General features: G+C 48.8%; 1 protein-coding gene and 1 pseudogene across 1 annotated transcript; one reads left to right on the forward strand and one right to left on the reverse strand.

Moving 5' to 3' along the window:
- The first annotated feature begins 191 nt into the window (after positions 1–191).
- LOC136523420 (RNA-binding protein L-like) lies at positions 192–19,000 on the forward strand. The gene is made up of 7 exons (XM_066517109.1): positions 192–533; positions 15,754–16,231; positions 16,995–17,050; positions 17,127–17,257; positions 18,272–18,368; positions 18,448–18,618; positions 18,710–19,000. Exons 1-7 carry the CDS (start codon positions 243–245, stop codon positions 18,710–18,712), a joined length of 1,227 nt encoding a protein of 408 aa, XP_066373206.1. The 5' UTR covers positions 192–242; the 3' UTR covers positions 18,713–19,000.
- LOC136523409 (uncharacterized) lies at positions 4,471–5,729 on the reverse strand (annotated as a pseudogene).
- Positions 19,001–26,838: the final 7,838 nt, after the last annotated feature.

Here is a 26,838-nt window from a genome sequence, read left to right on the forward strand (position 1 = left end):
AAAGGAAAAGGGGGCTCATCTGAGCTTTGCCCGAACCGTGCTACTACCACCGTGCAGTGGTCGCTTTCTTTCTCCAGATCCGGTAGGCCCGATCCAGGCCGTCCATCCTAGATCAGACGGCTACGGCAACCTCAGCGGCCGCAACTTTTATCCATATCCGTTTGGCCCACGCGCTCCCCAGTCTCCTCTCTCCTCGCGTGGCTAGGGTTTTGACTCCTAAACCAGCTTCACCCCACGCCGCCATGATGCAGCAGCCGCCGCCACAGCAGCAGCAGCAATGGGCAATGGCGCCGCCGCCCCCGCCGCAGTACTACCAGGCGGGGCACCCCCCGCCGCCGCCCCCGCAGTTCTACCAGGTGGGCCCTCCGCCTCCCGCTATGTGGGGCCAGCCGCCGCCGCAGGCGGCGCCGGCTCCGGCGCCGGCACCGTCGGGCGGCGGGGCCTGGGACGAGGCCAGGACCCTCTGGATCGGGGACCTGCAGTACTGGATGGACGAGAATTACCTCTACAGCTGCTTCTCCCAGGCCGGCGAGGTGATGCCCCGTTGCCGCCTCACTGCTGCTTGTAAATTTATTATTTACCGTTAGTTAAGAGTTTGATGAAGGAAAGTGTGTCGACTTTATGTTACTATCTACGTGCATAGTGAAGTTACGCATTTCTTATTTTGCCTCCGCAATGGATTTGGCATCTGGATTTGCCAATTCTTAAGTGCAAAATTTACCGCCACTCATTATTTGTTCGGCTGGTATTATTACTTTTTTTAAATTGAACCGGCACGAGACAGTTTCCGTTTCTACTGATAGAAAGAAAGGTACAACACTTAAGGGTAAAGCAAAAGCAAAAGCCATTTACAACAACGGCTGAGATCAGCCATACAGGTAGGCACGATCTGAGACAGTTTCTTTGCCTTCGCTTGTGCCCAAGTTCTAGCTTCATCCTTGAATTTTTTTCAAAGAGTGAAAGGGCAGACAACTCTTTGTGCTGGAGCACACTCTGTTCTTTCCATATCTCCCAAATCACTTGGATAATGAGGGTTCTCAAAGCTTTTTTCTGCACAATTTGTGTGCACACCAGATTAGTCCATCAAGCATGTACCTAATCACTGGCAGTCCAGTTGGTGGCTGCAATATGGTGCAATGAGACCTAGTCCACTAACAAGTTCTAGATCCTCTTTGTATAGCGGCACTTGACTAACGAGTGACGAGCCGTGTCATGTGTGTGTCGACATAGGGACAAAAGATGTTTTGTATTACTACTTTATTAGGTCTGCTTGATTTTTGCTCAAAATTTTAGAGCAAAGCTGGTAAGCCATAGTAGAAGCTACCATATATAGAACTGAGGTATTATATACCGTTAATTGGTCATGCAGCTAGTATGGCACAGCAAGCAGCTACATAATAGCTTCTCATCTGCTGAGGAGGTGATTTAAATCATATATGCTGTTTGTTTCATTGTTTGTTTTCTTCTTTTAGCCTTTTGTATTAACTGTGTAGTGCTTCGAATTTATTCTTTTTGTGTGTGTGTGTATTTTGTTCATGTGCCTGTTGTAGCCCCTAGGAAAAATTCCACCGTACTACATAAAATGATGTCAGTAGATCTTTGAGGGATCTTGTGAGGTTTCATAAAAGAATTAGTTCACATCTTCAGGAATGATAATTCCTTTCTAGCTGCATCTTAATATTACTCTTTGGACAACACCTAACAACTGGTGCTGTGGTAACCTCTTACCAACAGGGGGCTTGTGTTATGGTTTTTCTTGTCGCTCTTAACATTAGCATATGTATTTGCCGTGGGGTAATGATTGTGCTGATAGATTTACTCTGTTATTCTGGGGAGCATAATACAACAACAACAACAACAAAGCCTGTCAACTGGGGAGCACAATAGTTTTTTTTTTGTTCACTTAAGCTATGTGTTTGACAATTTTCTTGCTATGTGTTTGTGATATATGGTTGATAAGATCAATGTAAGTTTTTTGCACCTTTAGTTTTGTCACTTCATCTGGGATTAGTTTCTTGTAAAACGAGTTGCTGCTAACTTTCATGTATTTGCTAGATTTGAACTTAACAGTGCACTTATTAGATTTTGTAGTACATGATGCAAATTGTTCATATTGCATGTACCGCTAGCATGTTCATTTTGACTGCATTTAGGTTATTGACTCAATTGATTGGATAATTACAGATTCATACTAGATACCTACAGTTTTTTATGAGTTTTCAAAGTTTACATAGTTTTGTTTACACAATATCTTTCGACAACATCTTTCGATCGAACAAGATGCCTGAGGAGTGGAGAAGAAGCATATTGGTACCAATCTACAAGAACAAGGGAGATATCCAAAGTTGTACTAATTATCGGGGAATTAAGTTGATGGGCCACACTTTGAAGTTATGGGAGAGAGTTATCGAGCAGCACCTGCGAGGAACGACACATATATCAACAAACTAATTTGGTTTCATGCCCGGAAGGTCAACCACGGAAGCAATCTTCTTAATAAGACAGGTTATGGAGCGGTTTAGAGAGCAGAAGAAGGACCTTCACTTGTTTTTCATTGACTTGGAGAAGGCTTATGACAAGATACCAAGAAATGTTATGTGGTGGTCTTTGGACAAACATAAAGTCCCATCAAAGTACGTGACCCTCATCAAGGTACAACAATGTTGTGACTAGTGTTCGAACAAACGATGGTAACACAGATTACTTCCCGATTAAAATTGAATTTCATCAAGGGTTAGCCTTAAGCCCGTATCTCTTTGCCTTGGTAATGTATGAGGTTGCCAGGAACATACAAGGGGATATCCCTTGGTGTGTGTTGTTCGCTGATGATGTAGTGTTAGTGGACAAAAGTCAAGCGGGAGTAAATAGGAAACTAGACTTATGGCGGCAAACCCTTGAGTCTAAATGTTTTAAATTGAACAGAACTAAAACCGAATACATGAGATGCGACTTTGGTGGACTTGTTCAGGAGGAGGGAGATGTGAGTTTGGAAGGTCAAGTAGTGCCTAAGAAGGATACCTTTCGGTATCTGGGATCGATGCTATAGAGGGATGGAGATATTGATGCAGACGTTACCCATAGAATTAAAGCAGGGTGGATCAAGTGGCGACAAGCTTCTGGCCATTGTTTTTGAGGTGCCGTGCCTAAGTGGCGACAAGCTTCTGGCCATTGTTTTTGAGGCGCCGTGGCGAGGCACGGCGCCCAACCCCCTTCACAACGCCTAGGCGTTTGTGGCGGACGCCTAGGCGATGCCATACACACATTGTAAGGCGTTGTAAGCTAGAATTTTATATACTAGTGCAGCACATACATACCTCGTTTGTTGCCAATTCTTGAGCCCATGTTCCTTTCTTTCCTTTCTAAAAGCTCTTCTCCCATGTAGCATCCATCCCCCTTGAAGGAAACTGCTTGACAATTACAGAATTCAGCAATCAAACAGGTTATCAGTTGCTGAGAATTAAATAGGAAACAATACACAAGAGGCAAGATAACAAATTAGCAAGCATTAGTGCATGCATGAGCATGACAAATGACATCATAGTCTGTCTCAAATAGTCCACAAACTTAGAATGAAGTACTGAACTCTAAAGCATACTAATTAAGTCAACTACAACAAAGCCATACAACAGGAGTGCAGGACAACACAAAAGTACAACAAGGGTGTAGGACACAAAAGAATCCATCAGCAGGAGTGCAAATCTCTGTTTCAACACTCAAAATCCATCATCAAACTCATCAGGATCAGCAGCCTTGTCTTCTGTAGCAGGAACATTGCCATCTTCTTCACACTTTCACTTCTGCATCATCATGTGGGTCTTCAACTTCATCTTTCTCTTCTCCATCTTCAGTAGCAGGAACAGAAACATTTCTTGAACGACTATAATGTTGAGTAGCAGTAGCTCTCCTAGGAAGATTACGACCCTGCAGCGCTTGTGATGCACCGGTGGCTTCATCAACATGCTGCCATGTGAGCCCATTGACAGCATCAGACCCTCGAGCTCCCGGAATGGGCACATGCAATGAATCAGCCCATTCATTGTCCCAATCAAACTCCTCAATGACCAAAGGGTCATATTTCTTGCCTGCCTTCTCACGCATAAGCTGAAACCTTGTTCTCATCTTCCGATTGTATGAAACAAAAACAATATCATTCAATCTCTTGTGCAGTAGCCTATTCCTTTTCTTTGTATGCATCTACAAACAAAAAATCAGATGGGAAGCAAAACAAAAAATCAGATTGTATGCATCTAAATAGAAATTGTTAATCACAAGGATACTCACAAAATTGAAGGTACTCCAGCATCTCTCACAACCAGATGATGAAGCACAAAGACTAACTATACGCTTAGCAAGTCTTTGTAGTTCAATGGCTCGGCCACCATAAGAACGCCACCAATCAATTGGATGAAAAGTACAACACATATTAGGAGTTTGGAATGTAATTAAGTTGCTGAAATTTGCAAGCTGAGATTAACAACACTTACGAGGACTCATTTTGTCATAGCTTTCCTTTGTCATTTTGTTTGAGAAGGCATCTCCATGTTGCTCTTCATACTCAATGGCCTGCCTATTGATCTTCATTTGTGTTTCCACATCTGGTATCATTCTTCCAAGCACTTCAATAAAACAACCTCTTAGCTGCCCAACGGTGGCATCATCATTAGCTTTTAAAAGAGGATAAAATTTTCCTGGGTTCAAATATAGTGCAGCCCCATACAATGGATGCTCCATTTGGTTCACCCAACGCTTCTCAATAATGTCCATGATACGCTTGAGCAGGCCCTGCTTGGTTGATATATTGAAGCTGAGCTTTATCCTATCTTTTGCATGATTCATTAGAGTTGTGACCTCTGCCATTGCAGGCTTCTCATCACCATCAACAACCCTCAAAACAATTAAGAGTGGGGCTGAAGCTCTTAGGCAATCTTCTACTGAGTTCCAAAACTTAGTAGATAGCACAATGTCTTGCACTTATTGACCTGCTGTAGTTGTACACAAGTTGTTCCCAATCCATGCTTCACTAACAAACAAGCTCTTCAAGGCATCCTTGTTCTTATACAAACTCTTCAATGTCAGAAATGATGTAGCAAATCGAGTCTTTGCTGCCCTAACAAGATTAGTCCCACCTGTTTGAGCCCTCATTGCACTAAGAAGCCTCCCATGCCTATAAATGAATGTGGTGACACGCCTAGCACGTGCAATAGGTTTCTTAAATGCCTTTAAGTTTCCAATTTCTTCCAACATCAGATCCAAGCAATGTGCAGCACAAGGACTCCAAAACAGTGTGGGAATCCTATCCATCAAAATCTTACCAGCAGCCTTGTAGTTAGCGCCATTGTCTGTCACAACTTGAACAACATTGTCCTTTCCAATGTCCTCAATCTTCTCCTGTAACAAATCAGCTAACATTGTTGCACTATGAACTTGATTTGATGCATCACTGACTCCAAAAAGTACGTTCCCTCAGGGCTGTTCACAAGAAAATTAATCAAGTGGCGCCCTCTCATATCAGTCCATCCGTCTGACATTAGTGTACAATCATATTGCTTCCAGGCCTGCTCATGGTCCTTCCTCATGGCACTTGTCACCTTAACACATTCTTGAAGCAAAGGTTCACCAAGCTGTTGGTTAGTTGGAGGCTTGTACGCTGAACCATATTGGGCTGTTGCCTCACAGGTAATTTCAAATTGCCTTGAATTTGCTGCATTAAAGGATACACCACACTCCATGAACCATAGTGCCCATTGCAAATCCACATATTGCTTCTCCTCTTTAGTCTTTGTGCTGGACTCAATGGTGGGTTGAAAGTCATTTGCACGCCTTTGATCTACTATCTGTTCAGGTGTTCTTCTAAGCATAGCAACAACAGACTTTGTTGTCTTTGGTGTTGAATTGCCATTGCTAGGTCTTGAAGCCTTGAATTGATAGGTAGCATGCCTTCTCTTGGCGGCTATCCCAGAACTTGGTTTTTTTGCAGCCGATTTTGGTGTTGCACCCCCATCTGCTCCTGCTTGTACATCTGCTGCTGCCACCTCCACAACTTCATCTTCCCCGTCTTCCTCCTCAATACCATCCAAGAACAAAGGCCTTCTCTTCTTTTGCAAATAAGCTTCCATCTCTTTCCTGATTTCAGTGGTAACTTTTGGACAAAGGACAATATCTCCATATCCACCAGCCATATGTTGCTTCTGATGGATAAGTCTGGCTGCTGTGGTCTTTGTGGGGCTGTTGTGGTCTTTGTGGGGTTGTTGTGGTCTTTGTGTTTTTAGGACAGCATCTTAGACTAGCATCTAGAGGATAGCATCTTAGCATCTAGGACAACATCTTAGACTAGCATCTTGGCATATGCTTGGCTGGCTAGCAGCCTATAAATATGTATCCCCAACCCCTCGAGTTGGCATGGCATTGAGAAATAAACCAGAAAATTGTCCCAACTTCTAGTGTCATCCTCTCTCGATGAGAGTAAGAATTCTGCTACTTCCAAGAGTGAGAATTCAGCGACTAACAAGTGGTATCAGAGCCGTACTATCCTGTAGTCTAAACATCTCCTGCTCATCTCCTCTCCCAGCCACACAACTTCCCCAGCTGCGAGCAGCAGCTCCGGCCGCTCCTGCTCACTCCTCCCCCGCAGCTCGTCTGAAGCAGCCCTCTCCCCACGCAGCAGCCCCCCGGTAGCGCGTTATGTCCGCAGGGCAGTCTCAGCGCTCGGTCGCCTCGAGCACGCGGCGTCGGCAGGAGGCCGAACTTGCCGCGACAGAGGAACGCGAGCGAGCGGCGGCAGAGACTGCTGCGGCGGCGGCAAGGGCGTCGAGGCTGGCAGCGGCGGAGCTGGCAGCAACCAGAGCGGAGGCGGCGAATGCAGCGCGTGCGGCGGCAGCAGAGGTCGAGGCTCTGCGCGGCAGCATCGGCAGCTCCATTTCCGCTGACGACACCGCCGACGCGGACCTCGAGCTGCTAGAGAGGGAGGCAACGCGAGCGCGGGCGGCGCAGTGGGCAGCCGCGCACGCCCACGAGCGTGGCGGCAGCCCAGACAGGCGCGGACGCGCTGGCGGCGCTCCTGGAGAAGACGCGCACGCCCACGAGCGCGGCGGCAGCCCAGACAGGCGCGGATGCGCCGGTGGCGCTCCTGGAGGAGGCGCGCACGGCAACGATGGCGGACGGGTCGATGGAGAGCGCGGCCTTCATAGGCAGCGTGGCTCTCTCTCCCCGGATCGGTACCGACGGGTCGATGGAGAGCGCGGCCTTCACAGGCAGCGTGGCTCTCTCTCCCCGGATCGGTTCCATGGTTACCACGGGCTCCAGGCTATTGTCAGGGACGTCGGTCCCGGCGGTGGGTGGCCTACCCTCACCAAGACCAACTACGTCGAGTGGGCTGTGGTGATGAGGGTAAAGCTCCAGGTGCGTCACATGTGGGAGGCAGTCCGATACGGCGACGTCGACTACGACCTAGATCGACGGGCGCTGGATGCCCTCATCGTTGCAATCCCGTCCGAGATGCAGTTCTCGCTTACCAACAAGCGGACTGCCAAGGAGGCTTGGGACGCCATCGCTGCGGCACGCATCGGCAGCGACCGCGCCCGCAAGTCCACACTGCAGGCACTTCGCAAGGAGTGGGAGAACCTGGTCTTCAAGCCAGGTGAGGACGTTGATGACTTTGCTCTCCGTCTCAACATTCTGTTGCAGAAGATGGTGCAGTTCGGCGATGACACCTACGGTGAGGAGAGAGCCGTCGAAAAGCTCTTTCGCTGCGTCCCCGAGAAGTACAAGCAGATGGCTCGCTCGATCGAGTCCCTGCTGGATCTCTCCACGATGTCGATCGAGGAGGCGATAGGTCGCCTCAAGGTCGTCGACAGCGATGAGCCACAGTCTCTCTCGGGGCCCATCACCACTGGCGGGAAGCTCCTTCTCACTCGGGGGCAGTGGCTTGCCAGCCAAGGTGATCGGAAGAAGGGGGAGCCTTCTTCCGCGACAGGCGGCCGCAAGCGTGGCAAGCCATGCAAGGCGCGTAGAGATGCCCAGGCCGAGGCGCGAGGACGTGCCGACGGTGATGCCCGCGGAGGCACCTAGGGCGGCGCCGCCGGCAGGCACAAGCCGGCACGAGACGACGCCTGCCGCAACTGCGGCCAGCTCGGCCATTGGGCCAAGGACTGCCGACAGCCATGACGCGGCCAGGCCCACGTCGCACAGGCGGAGGAGCCGGCTCTGTTCATGGCACATGCAAGCATTGAGCTACCTCCAGCGGCACCGGCCGCAGCGGCTCTCCTCCACCTCGACGAGCCAAAAGCACACGCCCTCCTCGGCGACAGCTCCGGCAACGACAATACTGACGGGTGGTGCCTCGACACCGGCGCCACCCATCACATGACTGGTCGATGGGAGTTCTTCACCGAGCTTGACTCTAGCGTCCGAGGCTCCGTCAAGTTTGGGGATGCCTCCGGCGTGGAGATCAAGGGCGTCGGCTCCGTCATCTTCACCACCGTGTCTGGTGAGCACAGGCTGCTCACCGGAGTCTACTACATCCCCGCGTTGAGGAACTCCATCATCAGCTTGGGACAGCTGGATAAGAACGGTTCGCGCGTGGTGGTTGAGGACGGAGTCATGAGGATTTGGGATCGTCGTCGTCGCCTTCTTACCCAGGTATCCAGAAGCGCAAATCGACTCTACGTCCTTAACGTGCAGGTGGCACAACCCCTCTGTCTCGCTGCTCGTCGAGCGTTTCGGGCACCTTCACTTTGAGGCCCTGAAGCGGCTCAGTGCCACGGAGATGGTGCGAGGCCTGCCGTGCCTCGACCATGTGGAGCAGCTCTGCGACGTCTGCGTGTTGACAAAGCAGAGGTGACTCCCCTTTCCACAGCGGGCTAGCTTTCGAGCCAAGGAGAGGCTCGAGCTTGTGCACGGTGACTTGTGTGGCCCGGTGACACCGGGAGGACGACGCTACTTCCTGCTGCTCGTCGACGACCTCTCCCGCTACATGTGGGTGATGGTCCTCGGCAGCAAGGGAGAGGCTGTGGACGCCATCAGGCGCGCGCAGGCTGCTGCGGAGGCGGAGTGCGGCCGCAAGCTGCGCGTGCTGCGCACCGACAACGGCGGCGAATTCACGGCGGCTGAATTCGCGTCGTACTGCGCTGACGAGGGCATTCAGCGCCACTACTCCGCGCCATACAGCCCACAGCAGAACGGCGTCGTCGAGCGGCGCAACCAGACGGTTGTGGGGATGGCTCGGGCCCTCCTCAAGCAGAGGGGGATGCCGGCTGTCTTCTGGGGAGAGGCGGTGGTGACGGCCGTCTACATCCTCAACCGCTCGCCTACCAAGGCGCTCGACGGCAGGACGCCGTACGAGGCTTGGCATGGGCGCAAGCCGGCGGTCTCCCACTTGCGGGTCCTCGGCTGCCTTGCGTTCGCCAAGGAGCTTGGCCACATCAGCAAGCTCGATGACAGGAGCACTCCAGGAGTGTTCATCGGCTACGCGGAGGGCTCGAAGGCCTACCGCATCATCGACCCGAAGACACAGCGTGTGCGCACGGCGCGCGACGTTGTGTTCGACGAAGGGCGAGGATGGGCGTGGGACAAGGTGGTGGACGACGGCTCGGCTCCGACGTACGACGACTTCACTGTCGAGTACGTCCACTTCGAGGGAGCTGGGGGAGTAGGCGGCTCTTCTTCGGCGAGCGCGTCTACCCCAGTCCCCGAGCCTCCACCGACCCCGGCGCCTGCTACTCCGACAGCACCACGCTCTCCAGCCAGGACCTCGGCTGCGATGAGTTCTTCGCCGGCTCCACCACAGCCGGCAACGCCACGCACTCCAGCACCGACAGGCACCACTCCGGGCACGACTACACCACCAGCTCGTGTCGAGCACGGCCCGGTTGAGCTCGCTACTCCACTCTCACGACGAGGAGCGCGTCGACGCGTACCACGACGGCGAGCCGTTGCGGTACCGTACGATGGAGAACCTTCTCGGTGACCAGCCGGTGCCGGGACCGGTGCCTCACGACCTGGAGGCGCAGTTGCACCTTGCGTGTGACGACGGCGAGCCTCGGTCGTTTGCAGAGGCCGAGAGACGCGGCATGGCGCGCCACGATGCAGTTGGAGATGGATGCGGTTGAAAAGAACCGCACCTGGGAGCTTGCTGACCTTCCTCGTGGTCACCGCGCGATCACCCTTAAGTGGGTGTACAAGCTGAAGATGGATGGAGCCGGTGCCATCGTCAAGCACAAGGCTCGCTTGGTGGCACGAGGTTTCGTGCAGCAGGAGGGGGTCGACTTCGACGACGCCTTTGCTCCCGTGGCACGGATGGAGTCCGTGCGACTCCTCCTTGCGCTAGCTGCCCAGGAGGGCTGGCGTGTTTATCACATGGACGTCAAGTCGGCGTTCCTTAACGGCGACTTGAAGGAGGAGGTCTACGTGCACTAGCTGCCGGGATTTGCGATCCCCGGCAAGGAGGGTAAGGTACTCCGCCTGCGCAAGGCCCTCTATGGCTTGCGGCAGGCACCGAGGGCGTGGAATGCCAAATTGGATTCCACGCTAAAGGGGATGGGCTTCAAGCAAAGCCCGCGCGAGGCGGCCATCTACCGACGGGGCAGTGGAGGTAATGCTCTGCTGGTGGGTGTCTACGTCGACGACTTGGTGATCACCGGCACCAAGGATGCGGAGGTGGCGGCATTCAAGGTAGAGATGAAGGTCACCTTCCAGATGAGTGACCTGGGGCCTCTCTCCTACCTGGGAATCGAGGTGCACCAGGATGACTCCGGGATCACGCTTCGACAGACCGCCTATGCCAAGCGCGTCGTTGAGCTAGCTGGGCTCACCGACTGCAACCCAGCTCTCACTCCGATGGAGGAGAGGCTGAAGCTGAGCCGCGACAGCACGACAGAGGAGGTGGACGCTACGCAGTACCGGCGTCTTGTGGGGAGCCTTCGCTACCTCGCCCACACATGGCCGGACCTGGCATTCTCCGTCGGCTACGTTAGTCGGTTCATGCAGCGGCCGACAACGGAGCACCAGCAGGCTGTGAAGAGGATCATCCGCTACGTTGCAGGGACTCTCGACCACGACCTCTACTACCCTAAGTGCCCTGGGGCGGCACACTTCGTCGGGTACAGCGACAGCGACCACGCCGGCGACATTGACACCAGCAAGAGCACGAGCGGGATCCTCTTCTTCCTCGGCAAGTGCCTCGTTAGCTGGCAGTCGGTCAAGCAGAAGGTGGTGGCCCTGTCCAGCTGCGAGGCCGAGTACATAGCGGCCTCCGCCGCTTCGACTCAGGCGCTCTGGCTCGCTCGACTGCTTGGTGATCTCCTCGGCAGAGACACTAGAGCGGTGGAGCTCAGGGTGGACAGCAAGTCCGCTCTGGCCCTGGCAAAGAACCCCGTCTTCCATGAACGCAGCAAGCACATCCGGGTGAGGTACCACTTCATCCGAGGCTGTCTTGAGGAAGGGAGCATCAAGGCGAGCTACATCAACACCAAGGATCAGCTTGCGGACCTGCTCACCAAGCCTCTTGGGAGGATCAAGTTCCTTGAGCTCTGCTCCAGGACCGGGATGGTTCAACTTTCCCACAAGACGACGCACAAGACTTAGGGGGAGAATGATGGATAAGTCTGGCTGCTGTGGTCTTTGTGGGGCTGTTGTGGTCTTTGTGTTTTTAGGACAGCATAGGACAACATCTTAGACTAGAGGATAACATCTAGGACAACATTTTAGACTAGCATCTAGAGGACAACATCTTAGCATCTAGGACAACATCTTAGACTAGCATCTTGGCATATGCTTGGCTGACTAGCAGCCTATAAATATGTATCCCCAACCCATCGGGTTGGCATGGCATTGAGAAATAAACCAGAAAATTGTCCCAACTCCTAGTGTCATCCGCTCTCGATGAGAGTAAGAATTCTGCTACTTCCAAGAGTGAGAATTCAGCGACTAACAGCTTGAACCTCTTTATGCCTCCTAAAGCCTCATTTCCACACAGGATACATGTCACCCAATCTCTCCTAGCAGGGTCCTGCCAGTAGGCATATTTCCATCCTGGATCATTGGACTTCGCTCTCCTTGCTGGATCAGTCTTGGGATCATAATCAGGTGTTTCACTTGAGCTTGCCATGTTGTTGGATGCTACATAAAACAAAGCAAGAGCATTACTAATAAGTAACTAATCAAGCAAGAGCCTTATGTTTGGGAAAGCAGAGCACACGCCATATTCAGAGCAGACAGCATAGTACACGCCTTAGATATTTGGGAAAGCAGAGAGGAGGCAGGGGGCATACCAGGCGGAAGGGGAAGTACCCAACGGAGGTGCAGACAACAAGCCAGGCGGGCGAGCAGCTGCCAAGTGCCGACGGTCGACGGAGGCGCAGACTCGAGGCAGAGTTAGACTGCGGACGGAGATGCGGACTCGAGGCAGAGGCAGAGTTGACGGAGGTGCGGACTGGAGACTGCGGACGGGGCGGACAGAGGCAGAGTCGACGGAGGTGCGGACGGAGGCAGAGGCAAGCAGCGACGTGCGATGCAGGGCTGGCTCCATGGCAGGGGCGGACGGCCGGTGGACTGGAGCAGAGGAGCAGCCAAGCGGAGCTCGAGGTAAGCCCGCCGCCTTCTCTCTTCCTCTCCCCTCGCCCGCACTCGCGGTAAAAGCGACGCGCGGTCGATTTCCCGCGCGTAGGTCCTATCTGGGCAGACGCGCGGTCGATTTCCCGTGCCTGTTGCTTTTCGCGCAGGCGCGCGAACGATTTCCTGCAGGGCCGCGATCTTTTGGCGCCCTTCCCTCGCGTGTTAGCATACGGCGTCCGCGGCGCGGCTGTAGGTGTCCGCCCGACGCCTTTCTACGCCTAGGCGACGCCTAATACGATTAGGCGGACGCCATACCACTGCAGGTTGTGGCGCCCCCGATGCCCAGCACCTCTGCCACACCTTGTCGCCTAGGCGACGCCTCAAAAACATTGCTTCTGGCATTTTCTGTGACAAGAGGGTACCACAAAAGCTAAAAGGCAAGTTCTATAGAATGGCGATTATACCGGCTATGTTGTATGGAGCAGAATGTTGGCCTACAAAGATTCGACATGTTCAACAACTGAGTGTTGCAGAAATGCGTATGTTGCGATGGATTTGCGGTCACACAAGAATGGACCGAGTTCGGAACGATGATATATGTGATCGCCTAGAGGTAGCACCAATTGAAGAAAAGTTTGTCCAACATCGGTTGAGGTGGTTTGACCATGTCCAAAGGAGACCTCCAGAGGCACCAGTGCATTGTGGAGTCCTAAGCCAAGCTAATAATATGAGGAGATGTAGAGGAAGACCGAAATTGACATGGGGGAGGCAATAAAAAGATATTTGAAAGCTTGGGGTATACCTAGAGATCTATGTTTGAATAGGAGTACTTGGAAAACAGCTATTAAAGTGCCTGAACTGTGACTTGGGGCTCTTGCTTGGGACTGAAAGGCTATGTTGTTGTTGTTGTTGTTGTTGTTTACACGATTCATATTATGTCATGCTACGTTGCAAGGTTCAGATGGTTCACATGATATTTCCATTGCCAAGGTTTATAGGTTAATAGTTACGTAATCTAGACAGAGATGCTAGATTCTGATGAACTGGTGATTTGTGATAGACCTCTGCTTTAATGATATATGTTGGTACAACTAAAAATGTGATAAAAAATTGTTCCTTTTGATTACTTCACTTAATTTTCTTTTTGAAACTCTATCGCCTATGTTGCGTTGCTTGCTTGGATGTAAGAGATTTGCATATGCGTAGTGGGATCACTAATGTGACAATTTGACTTACAATTTTTGTTAAATATACCTTTTGAAATAGTTAAAATTATGAATTGTAAAAGTATTTTCCATGATGAAGGTAGTAACAGCAACCATGAATCTGTTTAACTTTTGGGATCGGAGTGAATAATTCAAGGTTTGCAATTGTTTTACTTGGTAGTCTGCTACTCTGTCATATTCTCTTATGAATTTTGATCTAATGGTTATTCTCAAAGAACTATATCCATGTGTTTGAAATGGAAGGGTTAGTTTATACCCACTTGTCAGTTGCTCCAGTGTAATGATAAAGTTGCTACATTTACTGAACTGCAGTAACTAGGAGAGCACATATCAATAGATGGTAGTATGACCCAGCATGGGTTCACAGTGTCATTGACTATTTCATGACAAGGTAATTACAGTACCAAAGATGGTAGTATGACCCAGCTTGAAGGGAGACACTGAAATATTGAAAAAAAGGACTGACGGGACAAGTTTATTGCGCCTTCTTCTTGGCCTCATAAGTTTCAAGGCTTGACGTTTTGTATGGTTGACTCTAAACTTGTCCCAATTCAATATAATCCACTTTCATAGATGGTAAAGAATCTGGGTCTTTATGTGTAGGTTTTTACCTTCAAACTGTTTGAAAAATGTCATGGTGGCCTAGATCCTTTTGTACTATGAATTCCAACTGTTAGTACAGATGAATCTAAAATCCTTATAGATGACTTTCTTGTCAAAATAACATTTCATAAACTAGTACCTAAGAGGAAATACGCCAGTTTTGCTTTGTGATCCGAAGTAGTAATTGCAATTTGCCTTCTATCTATTAGTTTGTTTCAGTTTTTTTTTTCAATATGTTTTGGGTGACTTTCAGGATCATATTTCGAGTGGTTATTTTGCTTACATTGGATCATTAAGAGTTTGAGTCAGCCTTATAAAAGGCATATTATTATAGGTTATGAGATCAGGCAAGAAGAACGAACTTATCTGTTTAGGGTGCGTTTGGTTGGGCTTTTGGCTTTGGCTTTTAGCCCAAAAAGCCAAAAGCCCAACCAAAGGGGCTGCTTTTTTAGGCTGCTTTTTCAGAAGCAGCTGCTTTTCCGTAGTACATTTTTGAAAGCTAGTTTGACCCTGCTTTTGGCTTTTGGCTTTCTGCTTTTCGAAATTGGTGGCATAAAAAGCTTTTTCATAGTTGTTTCAAGAGAGATAAAGATAGAAGGTATATTTTATACTTGTTTAACCAAACAGCTTTCAGCTTTTCTACAGCTCACAGCTCACAGCAGCTTTCCCACAGCTCACAGCCCACAGCAGCTTTTTCCCACAGCCACAGCTCAACCAAACACACCCTAAAGTTACCCCTTTCATCTACTGTCTACTCCCTCCGTCCCACAATAACCGCACGTCTAGGTTCAACGCAGCAACTTAGTGGAGGTGGCAAATTACCTTTCTACCCCTATGCTGCCGTCCTGTACGGATCAGCTAGACCGACAAAGTAACAGCGCATATTGTCAAGCCCAGCAAATGTGTGGTCAGGGCGAGTTCCACGCCTCCAGCCCTGTCCGTCCGCGGCCACTCGTTCCATAGAGGAAATAAAATACTACTAGTGCTGCACTGCTCTGTCTGAACTTTCCAAGATTCCAGGCTACTGCTGCGCTCGTTCAGGCCTATGAGGACCGAGTATTTTGGGAATTTTTTTGAAGTGCAAACGAGCACTTAAATTTGGACGGAGGGAGTATTTCACCCTATTCATGTGTGTCCGCTTCAAGCTGAGTTGTCCATCTATTGACATTAAGTAAGGTCCATGAAAGATACACATGTTGACATTTTGCCTCTTGCTGCAGAATTTTCTACTGAGTATAAGCGAAGACTCTTACACCAGGATATAGTATTTTATTTTTGATCAGATATCGTATTCGTTGCCTTGTCATACTTACTGTATGAGGAACTCCATTGTGATGTATTGACCTAATGTTTTGTTTGCTTGTATAATGTTCAGGTTATTTCTGTGAAGATAATTCGGAACAAGCAGACTGGGCAACCTGAGGGTTATGGTTTTATTGAATTCAGCAACCATGCTTTAGCCGAACAAGTTCTGCCGAATTATAATGGTCAAATGATGCCTAATGTAAATCAACCTTTCAAATTGAATTGGGCTACCAGTGGGGCTGGTGAGAAACGTGGAGACGATGGTTCAGATTATACTATATTTGTTGGGGACTTGGCCTCGGATGTTACAGATTTCATTCTACAAGATACGTTCAAGAGTCGTTATCCATCAGTTAAGGGTGCAAAAGTTGTCTTTGACAGAACTACTGGCCGTTCGAAAGGCTATGGTTTTGTTAAGTTTGCAGATTTGGATGAACAGACACGAGCAATGACTGAAATGAATGGACAATACTGTTCGAGCAGGCCCATGCGCCTTGGACCAGCATCCAACAAGAAGAATTCTGGTGGACAACAACAGCCATCGAGTGGTATGCATCCTTACTTCTTATCTAGGATTTTTTTTTTCTGTCAATGGAATTGTAAGTATTTCCATATAAACTCTTCTGTTGTACAATTTTTGATAGATAAGGCAGGCTTCTGCTTATTTTTCTTGTATCTTCAATCCTTCATTTACTTGGCATCGATTCACCTAGTCTCTTTATGAGAAGCCTTGAATACGCTGCTATTGTGTCCTGCGTTGCTATTTTTCTATATGTCATAGCTGTTGCTTCAGTAGCTTCAGTCCTTTGATTTGGTATATCTTCATTTTCCTATGCATTTATGTCCTTTTCATTTTTGAGTAATAAGCAATTTATGGTTTCTTAAGAAATGACCTTAGTTGACATATGAGGCAGGCAGATACCTTTTTGCTCCAAAAATTCTGCCGTGACTGTCATTGGATCCTTCTTTCACTCAACAGTGCAGTCAACAAAAACTTTGCTAGGACTGTTGGTAGTGTATCTTCATTGCAATATTTTATTTTGTACCTGGAATATTGTTGAATTATCTAATTTTGAATGCAATGTTTTGCATCTTGTGACTGGACTATCTAGTTGAAGTCATTTTTGGTATCTGTTATGATCTGATCAGGTTGACACATGGCATACTTGCATTGTTACCACCCATTGTTGGTTGTTGAAATTTCAAATGTTTATGGATCACCATATAACTCTCGGCATATTCAGGACTTGCTTACGAATCTGTAACTACAGCCAAAATGTGAAGTGTCTTACTCTTTCCGTTCTTCTGCAGCTATTTACCAGAATACCCAAGGAATTGATTCTGATAGCGATCCAAACAATACTACTGTGGGTATCTGTAAATAGTTTTGTCTTTTTCAAGCTGCATGATGGATGTTTATTTTCTAGACTTCATTATTTGCAGGTATTTGTTGGTGGTCTTGATCCGAGTGCGACTGATGATCTTCTGAAGCAAACCTTCAGTCCATACGGAGAGCTTCTCTATGTCAAAATACCTGTAGGAAAGCGTTGTGGATTTGTCCAATATTCTAACAGGTATGAAGAGTATACTCTTGTGTTGTTATTCGATAGCCTCATTATTTCGGTTTTAGTGCATTGTGCAGATCAATTTATAGTATCCAGTTACATGTTGAAATCTTTTTTGTGTCAATATTTTAGTGCTAAAATTAGCACCCAATTGGTTATAGTGATTCCACATTCCACATTAGGAGTGTATTGTGTAAATTTAAACCATATGAAAAAGGATTTGAAATCTTTTACATATGAAACCTGCGCCCAAACCGCGGCCAACCAGTGTGCCACGTCACGGGCTTTTCGCGGCCGTTCAATCGGGCGCGCGGACGGCCCAGATCGGGCGATCCGCGGTCATTTTACGAAAAACCCCTTCTATTTTCCGGAAATCAACCCGCCCTCCAGAGGCCCTCTCAGAATATTTTGCAAAAAACACCTCAGATTATTTCCAAATCAGCCACAGTCCAGAACGGATGGGCTTCGGGGTTTTTGCAAAAAAGACCTTCACTTTATCGAAAATCAACCCGCGCTCTAGAGACACTCAGCAATTTTTGCGAAAACCTCCTCAGATTTTTCTCAAATCAAAATACACCTTTGATTATATCTCTTTTTTTTCAAAAAATAAATTAGCTGAAACTTTAAAATTGCATAGTAAATCACAGAAAAATTGTAAATTAGAAAATCAAGTTGATCTGAAATCCTAACGAGTAGAACTATGCAGTGCATCCATAATATCGTATGTTTTAGTAAGGATTTTTTCATATAAACTTTTACCTATGCTTTTAAGGGGCAAATAAAATTATACCTTCATGGTGATAAAGTCTCGAAAATACATAAAAATCATAAAATGAACAAAAAATTGCTGAGTTTCTCATCACTACACCTATATTCTTATTGCCACTGGCCTAATCGAAAGGGAAGGCGCGGCAAAGCCACGCCCGCGTTTCTAGTTTATAGTGGAAAATGCTTCTAAAAATTTTCTGAACCAGATACTACTACATGGATTTTATCTTGATTAAAAAAAAACTATTTCTTCAGGGCATCAGCTGAGGAGGCCATAAGGGTGCTAAATGGAAGCCAGCTTGGAGGTCAGAGCATAAGGCTCTCATGGGGTCGTAGCCCTGCAAACAAGCAGGTAACTTTTTTTATCTAATTTGTGTGCCCTTTACTTAGTGCTTTAGTTCATATTTCCCTTTGCTGGATTTTTATTCCAGCCTCAGCAAGAGCAGAACCAATGGAGTGGTGGCTATTATGGGTATCCCCAAGGATACGATCCATATGGTTATGCTCGCCCCCCTCAAGATCCTGCCATGTACGCCTACACACCATATCCAGGGTATGGAAATTACCAGCAGCAGCCACCACAGCAGCCCCCACCACAACAGGTAAAGCATGTTTCTCAAGGCCCTAGCACGACATTTGTTGATTAATCATGCAATTGTGCGCCGCTAAGATGTATTGTTTCTCCCTTTGCAGTAAGAATAATGATGGCCCGGGAGGATCATTTGCAAACTGGTCGCAAAGTAGTTGGGGCAGCAGCTTAGGTGCATTGGCATGAGAAATTCTGCGACGGTTGCTTGTGTTATATTGCTCCAACGCCCTTGTACACGTAGCCTGTGTTGTAACTTAATTTTGCCAAGGCCTAGAGTGACTAGTGTTTCAGCTGTAACTGGATTGGACATTTTTCCACTGTTCGAGAAGTTTTGTCGCAAGGATTATGCTCTTATTGCTGGAATCTTGGAGAAAGTTAAATTGTTACTGTCTGCATTTCATGTACCGTGGTCCATCTGCTACGCGCATTGCACATTTCCACAAGTATTGGCATCGTTAGGACCGGCAATTTCATGTTCACCCGACGGCAAACGGGGCAATTTTGCTTGACTTAATAATTTTACAATTTTCAATGAAATGCATTAGGATTAAGTTCACTTTTGACCTCTCAACTATTGTGTTTGTTTAATTTTAACCCTCTGCCATGGCCATGGTCACCGGCGCTCGTGGCCAGTAGGCCACGGCCCGCTTCCCGCCGAGCCCTCTTCGTCCTGCACTTGGCGCACCTCTCCTCGGTTCCTCTTCGCTGCCGCGGTTGCGGTTGTGGTCGCTGGGCTGCCGGCGCACGTGGCCAGCAGGCCATGACCCGCCTCCCGCCGAGCCGTAGCCGGCCTTGAGACTGCATGGGCCAGCGTTGCTTGCCGGTCGGCCTCCTCCTACGGCTGCGGGCACGGAGGCCACGTAGGGTGTAGCTTCGGCAGCTACAGCATGCAAGGGTTGACGTCGAGATTTCTCCGGCAAGGTACAGCTCTCGCAGCTGCAGCAGTTAGGAGGCGGCGTCAGGATTTCGCCCATGGGTTGTGGTGCTGCCGTGGTGGCGGCGTAGGTGTGGCGCTGCCGTGGGGGACGATGCCGGTGATGCTCGGGCCAGAGGCAGCGTGGGGGCGCTACTGTGAGGATGGAGAGGGAGGGGATGGGTGGTTGACGCATGTGCCCCACATGTCACTAGATGGAGGCCAACGTCCTACGTGGCGGTCAACGCCAGCGTGGCGTGGTCAAACCCGCTCCACATTGGACAAAACAACCCTAGCTGCGTCTAGGTGCTAAAAGTGAACTGTTTTGACAATTGGGGTACCAGCATTAGACGGTTTTGTAGTTGAGGGTCAAAATTAGACGAACCCAATAGTTGAGGGGCCAAAAGTGGACTTAATATTTGGACAACTGTTAATTCGCATCTTGTGCCCTTTGAAAATATATTAGCAAATACCTTTTTTCGACCAAAGACCTTTGGTCCAGCTTATATTGAGAGCAAAGGTTTAGGGTTAGGTTGGGATACCAGCATCATTACAATGTTTAGTGATAAGGCCTCCCATACATCTAAAGAAAGAAACCACTCATTCTCAAGAACCCCACCCCACCCTCTAAAATTTCAAATGAGACAGGAAGCGACATCTCTAGCGGTTTTCCAATATTTGGGCGTGCAAGCATTTAACACACCGCACGCTCGCGCTCCACCTCTCTCTTTCAGAAGGCATCAACTTCCACCTCTCTCTCTCTCACTCACTCAGAAGGCATCGTCTTCCATCTCTCTCTCATTCATGGCTGCTAACTCCTGCGAGCTCCTCGACGGTTGCGCTCGTGCCCCTACCGGAGTCGAAGAAGAAGAAGACTGCTAGGGTTCTGTCAAGGAGCTCGCTCGCGTCAGAGACAAGGAGTTTGCCACCGTTAGGGTTCTGCGAGGTAAGATCTCCATCTTCGGTGGGCTTAGAAGGGATTTTGGGGGAGGCTGGCTGGCTAGGCGGTGGAGACGGTAGGAGGGTAGCTTTAGGGTCCTAGCGACGGTGGAGGCAACTGAGCTAGGTTAGGGTAGGGGCGCCACCATGGCGGCGACGAGAGGGAGGAGAAGGAGGCCGCCGCGAGCGTGCTAGGGTTTCGTCGGAGCTCCGTGGTTGTGGAGGTCCGACAAAACCCTAGCTCGTCACAGCGTGGCAGTGGGCAGCGGCGGGGTCGAGGACGAGGCGTATCGCGGTGGAGACAAAGACCAGGGGGAGAAGACAACAGATAGAGAAGAAGGGGGAGGGGGCGAAAGAGGAAGGGTGCCAAAGAGGGAGAAGATGACGGAAGATGCTGCATGCGCGAGGAAGAAGACAGAGAGGAGCGCGAGGAGGAAGGCGGCCGTGCGGCTAGCTTAACGCATTCACGGCCATGCATTAGTCGCATGCATAAAACTATTATATTAGAGTGAAAGGATCAAGATGCCCAAGAGGGGGGTGAATTGGGCTAATTCTAAAATTCTTTGCAATAATTAAACCCTACGGTTAGCCCACTTCGCCCTTTGTGCCTAGAAAGTGTTTCTATTGTTCTATCACACAAAAGTTTAGCAACCTATGTTCCAATCCTACTCTAGCATGGCAATTCTATGAATGTAAAGACAAGAATTGAATTGCTCAAAGTAAATGCTCAAAGTAAAGAGAGAAGGAGGAAAGTGGCGATGTTTTGCCGAGGTATCGGAGAGTCGCCACTCCCCACTAGTCCTCATTGGAGTACTCACGGAAGGGTGTAGCTCCCCCTTGATCCGCGCAAGGATCAAGTGCTCTCTACGGGTTGATTCTTCGACACTCTATCGCGGTGAATCACCCACAACCGCTCACAACTTGAGTTGGGTTATCCACAAGCTCCACCGGATGATCACCAAGCTCCCAATCACCACCAAGCCATCTAGGTGATGGCGATCACCAAGAGTAACAAGCACGAACTCTCACTTGACCACGATAAGCCTAATGAGAAGGGTGGATGCACACTTTGCTACTCTTGCTTTCACTAATGAGGCCTCTCTCTTGGATTCTCAAATCTCAATCACCTCACTAGGACCTTGCTCTTCTTGGCACTCTCAAGGGTGTTTCTCAGCTGTTGAAATGAGCAAAAGTGATCCCTTGAGTGAATAGAGAAAATATTTATATCCCCTCATTCAAAACGAACCATTATGTGCCTCTGTGGGGTGACCGGCTGCTCCAGTCAGTTCACCCGCATCTATGCAGTTTAAGTTGTGACCGGACACTGGCCAGCGTCCGGTCAGCACTGATCGGACACGTCTAATCATGAAAACTGCCCTCTGGAACCTTACTGATGTTGACCGGACTCTGGCACCCAGCGTCTGTTCACTTTGCTGCTCAACGTCCGGTCAGTAGCCGGAACCTGACCAGCGTCCGGTCAGCACTGACCGAACGCGTTCGATCAGGATTCTCTCTCTCTGGACCCTTACTGGTGTCGACCGGACGCTGGCACCCAGCGTCCGATCACTCACCTCTCAGTGTCCGGTCGTGTCCAAATGACTTCACCTTGATCAAATGAACTGACCGGACTCTGCGCCAGCGTCCGGTCACCCCGGAACCAACGTCCGGTCAACATTTGACCCTCCATTCACTTCCAACTCGTAATCATATATGAATGAAGTTCGCTCCAATTAATCTAAGGGCTTTTTAGGAGCTACCTAGTGATAGATTTGACAAGTGTGCACCACACCTAACCCACTAGACTCACCTAGGTCAAGCTACCCATCCATACCCCCCTTAATAGTACGACCAAAGGAAAAACAAAGTCCTAAACTACTCTAAGTGTCTCTTCAACACCAAACAACACTTAAAACTAGTCCATCCTTAACCTTGTCGTCCATCCTTTAAAAACCAAAACGATTTCCATCATAGGGGCATGACAACCATGATTGCCCAATCAATTAACATTACCATGACCTAACTTAATTGCATCTGCAAAACACACGTTAGTCACAGTAATCTCGTATTGTCATTAATCACCAAAACCCAACTAGGGGCCTAAATGCTTTCAATCTCTCCCTTTTTTGTGATTGATGATAATACCACCTTGAGTATGTGAAAGAGATGAGGTTTTCAACATGCTTGGTTCATATAAGCTTATGACTATAAGAACAAAGGAGTTAGGCAAGCTTATATGACCCAAGCCAACATAATGTACTCAATAGATATGAAATAAGCATGAGTACAAGTAATAAAGCTCATTTGCATCGGGGTAAAATGCGGAAGCAAAGCAAATGAGCATAACACAAGTGATATGACATATAGATAATTCAAAATAGAGAGCACACATGTCACATATCACATAAATATCACGATCACGTAGATATCACTATCACATAAATATAGTTCGATGCATGAAAGTAAACACATGAATGCATAATAGTGTATCACACATAAAAAACCAAATATAATAGATAGATCCCCCCTAAATGTATCGCTCCCCCTAAGTCTAACATACTCGATCCCTCTCCCCCTTTGGCGTCAAACACCAAAACCTAAGGGTCGGTCGACGGGGCTGCAGCGGACGAGTAGGGCGTTGAGGTGCAAGGAGCGAGCTGGAACTACGTGCCATCATCATCTGATCCTGAGCTCTGAGCAGTCTAACCCTCTGTAGCTGGAAGTGACGCTGAAGCGGTCTGGGTCGAATCAGGGACTGGTGCGGCCTATGACTCTATAGGTATAACTGTGGCAGGCGGCTCTGATGATGCAACTGAGGAAGGGAGCATCTCTGTAGTCCCGGTAATAGGTGCAACTGTGGAAGGACCAGTGACATGTAGATATGGCGAAGTAGGCTGCCCTGTCAACTCACTGAAGGTAGCATCAAGGCTCCTAGAAACTATGGTATCTAGCACTAGCAGTGAGGAAGTCTGTGCCGGTGTGAAGCCCGTCTGTAGAGGTGTGAACTGCGGGACTAGCACTGGCGAGGCAAACCACTAGGACACCTGCTCTGTAGGTGAAGGAAACTATGCTGCTGGCTGTCCCTGACTCTGAAGCCCACTAGACTGTAAAGCTGGAGTCATAGAAGTGGTGGCAGGCTGGCCAATCTGTGGTGAAGGCTATGGCGGTGGAGCCCCAATAGCAGTAACTACATGCTACATGAATCCAAGTAACTGCTGCTGCATGAGGAGCTGCTGTTGCTGCATGGCCTACTGTTGCTGCTGGATAGCCTACTGCTAATGCTAGAACTCATCCTGTCTAGCCTGAACCTATGCTAGAGCAGCTGCTGTCTCCTGGGCCTGGCAAGCCTTATCCTGCCTCATCCGCTCAAGGATAGCAAGTAGAGTGGGATCTATCTGTGGTGTAGGTGGAGCTAAACTAGAACTACCGGCCTCATGGTCATGTCGTCGTGCAGGCATCTGAGGGATGTCCTGGTAGTCTGAAAGCTCTAGTTTGGTTTTAGTGAATTGATGAAACCCTAAGTGCTAACCTAGTTTATCAAGTGATCATGAGATAGATAGCACATTCCAAGTAGTGAAGCAAATAAAGATCATGACATGATGATGGTGATGCCATGGTGATGATCAAGTGCTTGGACTTGAAAAGAAGAAATAGAAAAACAAAAGGCTCAAGGCAAAGGTATAAATAGCAAGAGCTATTTTGTTTTATCACATTTAGGTTCGATAGCCGTACTATTAAGAGGGATGAAACTCGTATCGAAATGCGGTTATCAAAGTGCCACTAGATGCTCTAACTCATTGCATATGCATTTAGGATCTAGTGGAGTGCTAACACCCTTGAAATGTTTGTGAAAATATGCTAACACATGTGCACAAGGTGATACACTTGATGGTTGGCACATTTGAGCAAGGGTTAGAAATTTCACCGGCGGAGTGTCCACCCGTAGAGTGCGAATTGTCCGATGGTGCCACCGGCATCCTAGACAGAAAAGACAGAGGTCACTGTAAGTGACCGGACGCTGGTCTCGGTTGGACCGACGCGTCCGGCCAGTGGCAGCAGAGAGCGCGTAGCATCGATCTCTGACCGGACGCTAGGTCACAAACTGACCGGATGCTGGAAGGCTACGTCCGGTCCTGCTGATGTGGCAACACACAGTGTTGAGGGTGACTGACCGGACGCTGGCTGTGTTCGGTCGAGCATGACCGGACGCGTCCGGTCATGAAAATTCATTTCTAGATGCTTACTGGAAACGACCGGACGCTGAGGTCCAGCGTCCAGCCACTTTGAGCTGCTGCGTCCGATCGTCACTTGACCGTTTAGATCGGGCGATCAACATTTGAAGGGAGGGGACATGTGGCACGTATCGCATGACCGAACGTTGAGGTCCAGCATCCGGTCGATATGACCAAAGCGTCCGGTCACCCCGTGTTGTGCCCAGTGAAGGGGTACAACGACTCTATTTCGTGGGGGCTTCTACTTAAGCCCCATAGCCGGCTCAAGCTCACTCTCTTGGCCTTTTGCATTAACATAGCAACCTTGTGAGCTTAGCCAAAGCCCTCCCACTCATCTCCATCATTGATTCATCATCTTTGTGAGACTGGGAGAGAATCCAAGTGCATTGCTTGAGTGTTTGCATCTAGAGGCACTTGGTGTTCGTGTTTCGCTGTGGGATTCGCTTGTTATTCTTGGTGGTTGCTGCCACCTAGATGGCTTGGAGCAGCGAGGATCGTTGAGCGGAGGTTGGTGATTGTCTCCGGCTCTGATCGTGGTGATTGTGAGGGGTTCTTGACCTTTCCCCGACGAAGAGCCAAAATGTACTTTAGTGGATTGCTCGTGGCTTGTGTGATCCTCATCTTGTGTTGGTTGTGCGGCACCCTATTGAGGGTTTGGCGTGTGATGCCAATTAGCACGTGAACCTCCAAGTGAGTGAATCGCCACAACGAGGAGTAGCTTGCCGGCAAGCAAGTGAACCTTGGTAAAAAATCATTGTGTTCATCATTTGATTCCGAGGTGATTGGTCTTCATTGGTATTCATTCTTGTGATTGATTGGCTCCTTTCTCGACACGGCAGTATAAACAAATTGCTCACTCTCTTTACATTATCACAAACTAGTTGCCAAGCTCTTTAGTGTAGCTAGTTGTGAGAGCTTGTTAGTTAGATTAGTGTGGTTCTTTAGTTAGCCTTTGAGAGCACACTAATTTATTGTAGTGACATAGCTTTTGTGTGGATAAAAACTATATAAACTAGAATTGTGGTAGGTGGCTTGCTATTTTAGTAGGCTAGTGCAACACTTGTTTCGCCTCATAATTGTCTAACTAGTTTGTTAAGTGTTGTTGTAGAATTTTTTAATAGGCTATTCACCCCCCCTCTAGCCATTAGGACCTTTCATAGTCATCATCAGTACTGTCACTAGGGTTGCTCTCAACCATACCCCCCTGCTGAGCATCTAACTGCTCCTCCTCTGTAGCTGCAATGCCCCTAATAGTCTCATCCTACTGGGCTACAGTCTCTGGCACCTCTAGACAACGGCGTGGCTGACTAGGTGTCCTCACTGCACTGTGGCGAAGCATCTGAGTTATATTATAGGTAGGAAACTCTGTAGTAGCACCACTGTACTCTACTAGCATCTTAGGTGGCCTCACTATAACTGCTCTGTGAATCAAGAATGTGATCCAGTGAGCATAGGGCATCTGTCGATGACCTCTGAACCCCTCTGCAATAGTATCCTCCATCTCTGAAAGTAAGAGATCCTAAATATCAAATACAGTCTACTGCATCAGAGAATTCAGTAGCCATAACTGAATGCGAGTCAAGCCCTCGCGATATCCCATCCTCGAAAGCAGGGTCCTCCTCATGATAGCATCAAGCACTCTAGCTGTAGGAGTGAGGTCACTGGGTGTCCTGCTCGATCCCTCACTGAATGGCTCTGTGAAGCAATTGCGGACCAAATCAGTAGGAGGCACAAGACCGCCATGTGGACGTCTAGGAGGCGCTGTCTAACCATGGCACACCTCATGTAGCCGGATGGGTTGCTCCTGAAGCCTGAGAATTTCCCTGACCCTAAAGCTCATCAGCCTGTAATCTCTACCTCTAAAAACAAAGTGAATGAATCTATGTTGTGGGTCAATCCAAAGTGTAGCATATAACTCTCGAACCCAAGATGGAACATATCTGCCTATCTATCCGAGTAAGTCTGTCAGCCCTGGCAAGTAAGATAAGTAAGGGCGAATCTGCTCTCCAGCTGCTGCTACAATGGACTCAATAAAGCAAACCCTCTGAGACCTGAATGCTACCCCACTATTAAGATATGCATTATAAAAATCCTCCTATAGTGGTGTGTAGAAGCCCTCTGATGCACGCTCATCCCTCCTCGGTGGAAACCA

Source organism: Miscanthus floridulus, chromosome 2 (assembly GCF_019320115.1).
Source record: "Miscanthus floridulus cultivar M001 chromosome 2, ASM1932011v1, whole genome shotgun sequence".
Taxonomy (NCBI): Eukaryota; Viridiplantae; Streptophyta; class Magnoliopsida; order Poales; family Poaceae; genus Miscanthus; species Miscanthus floridulus.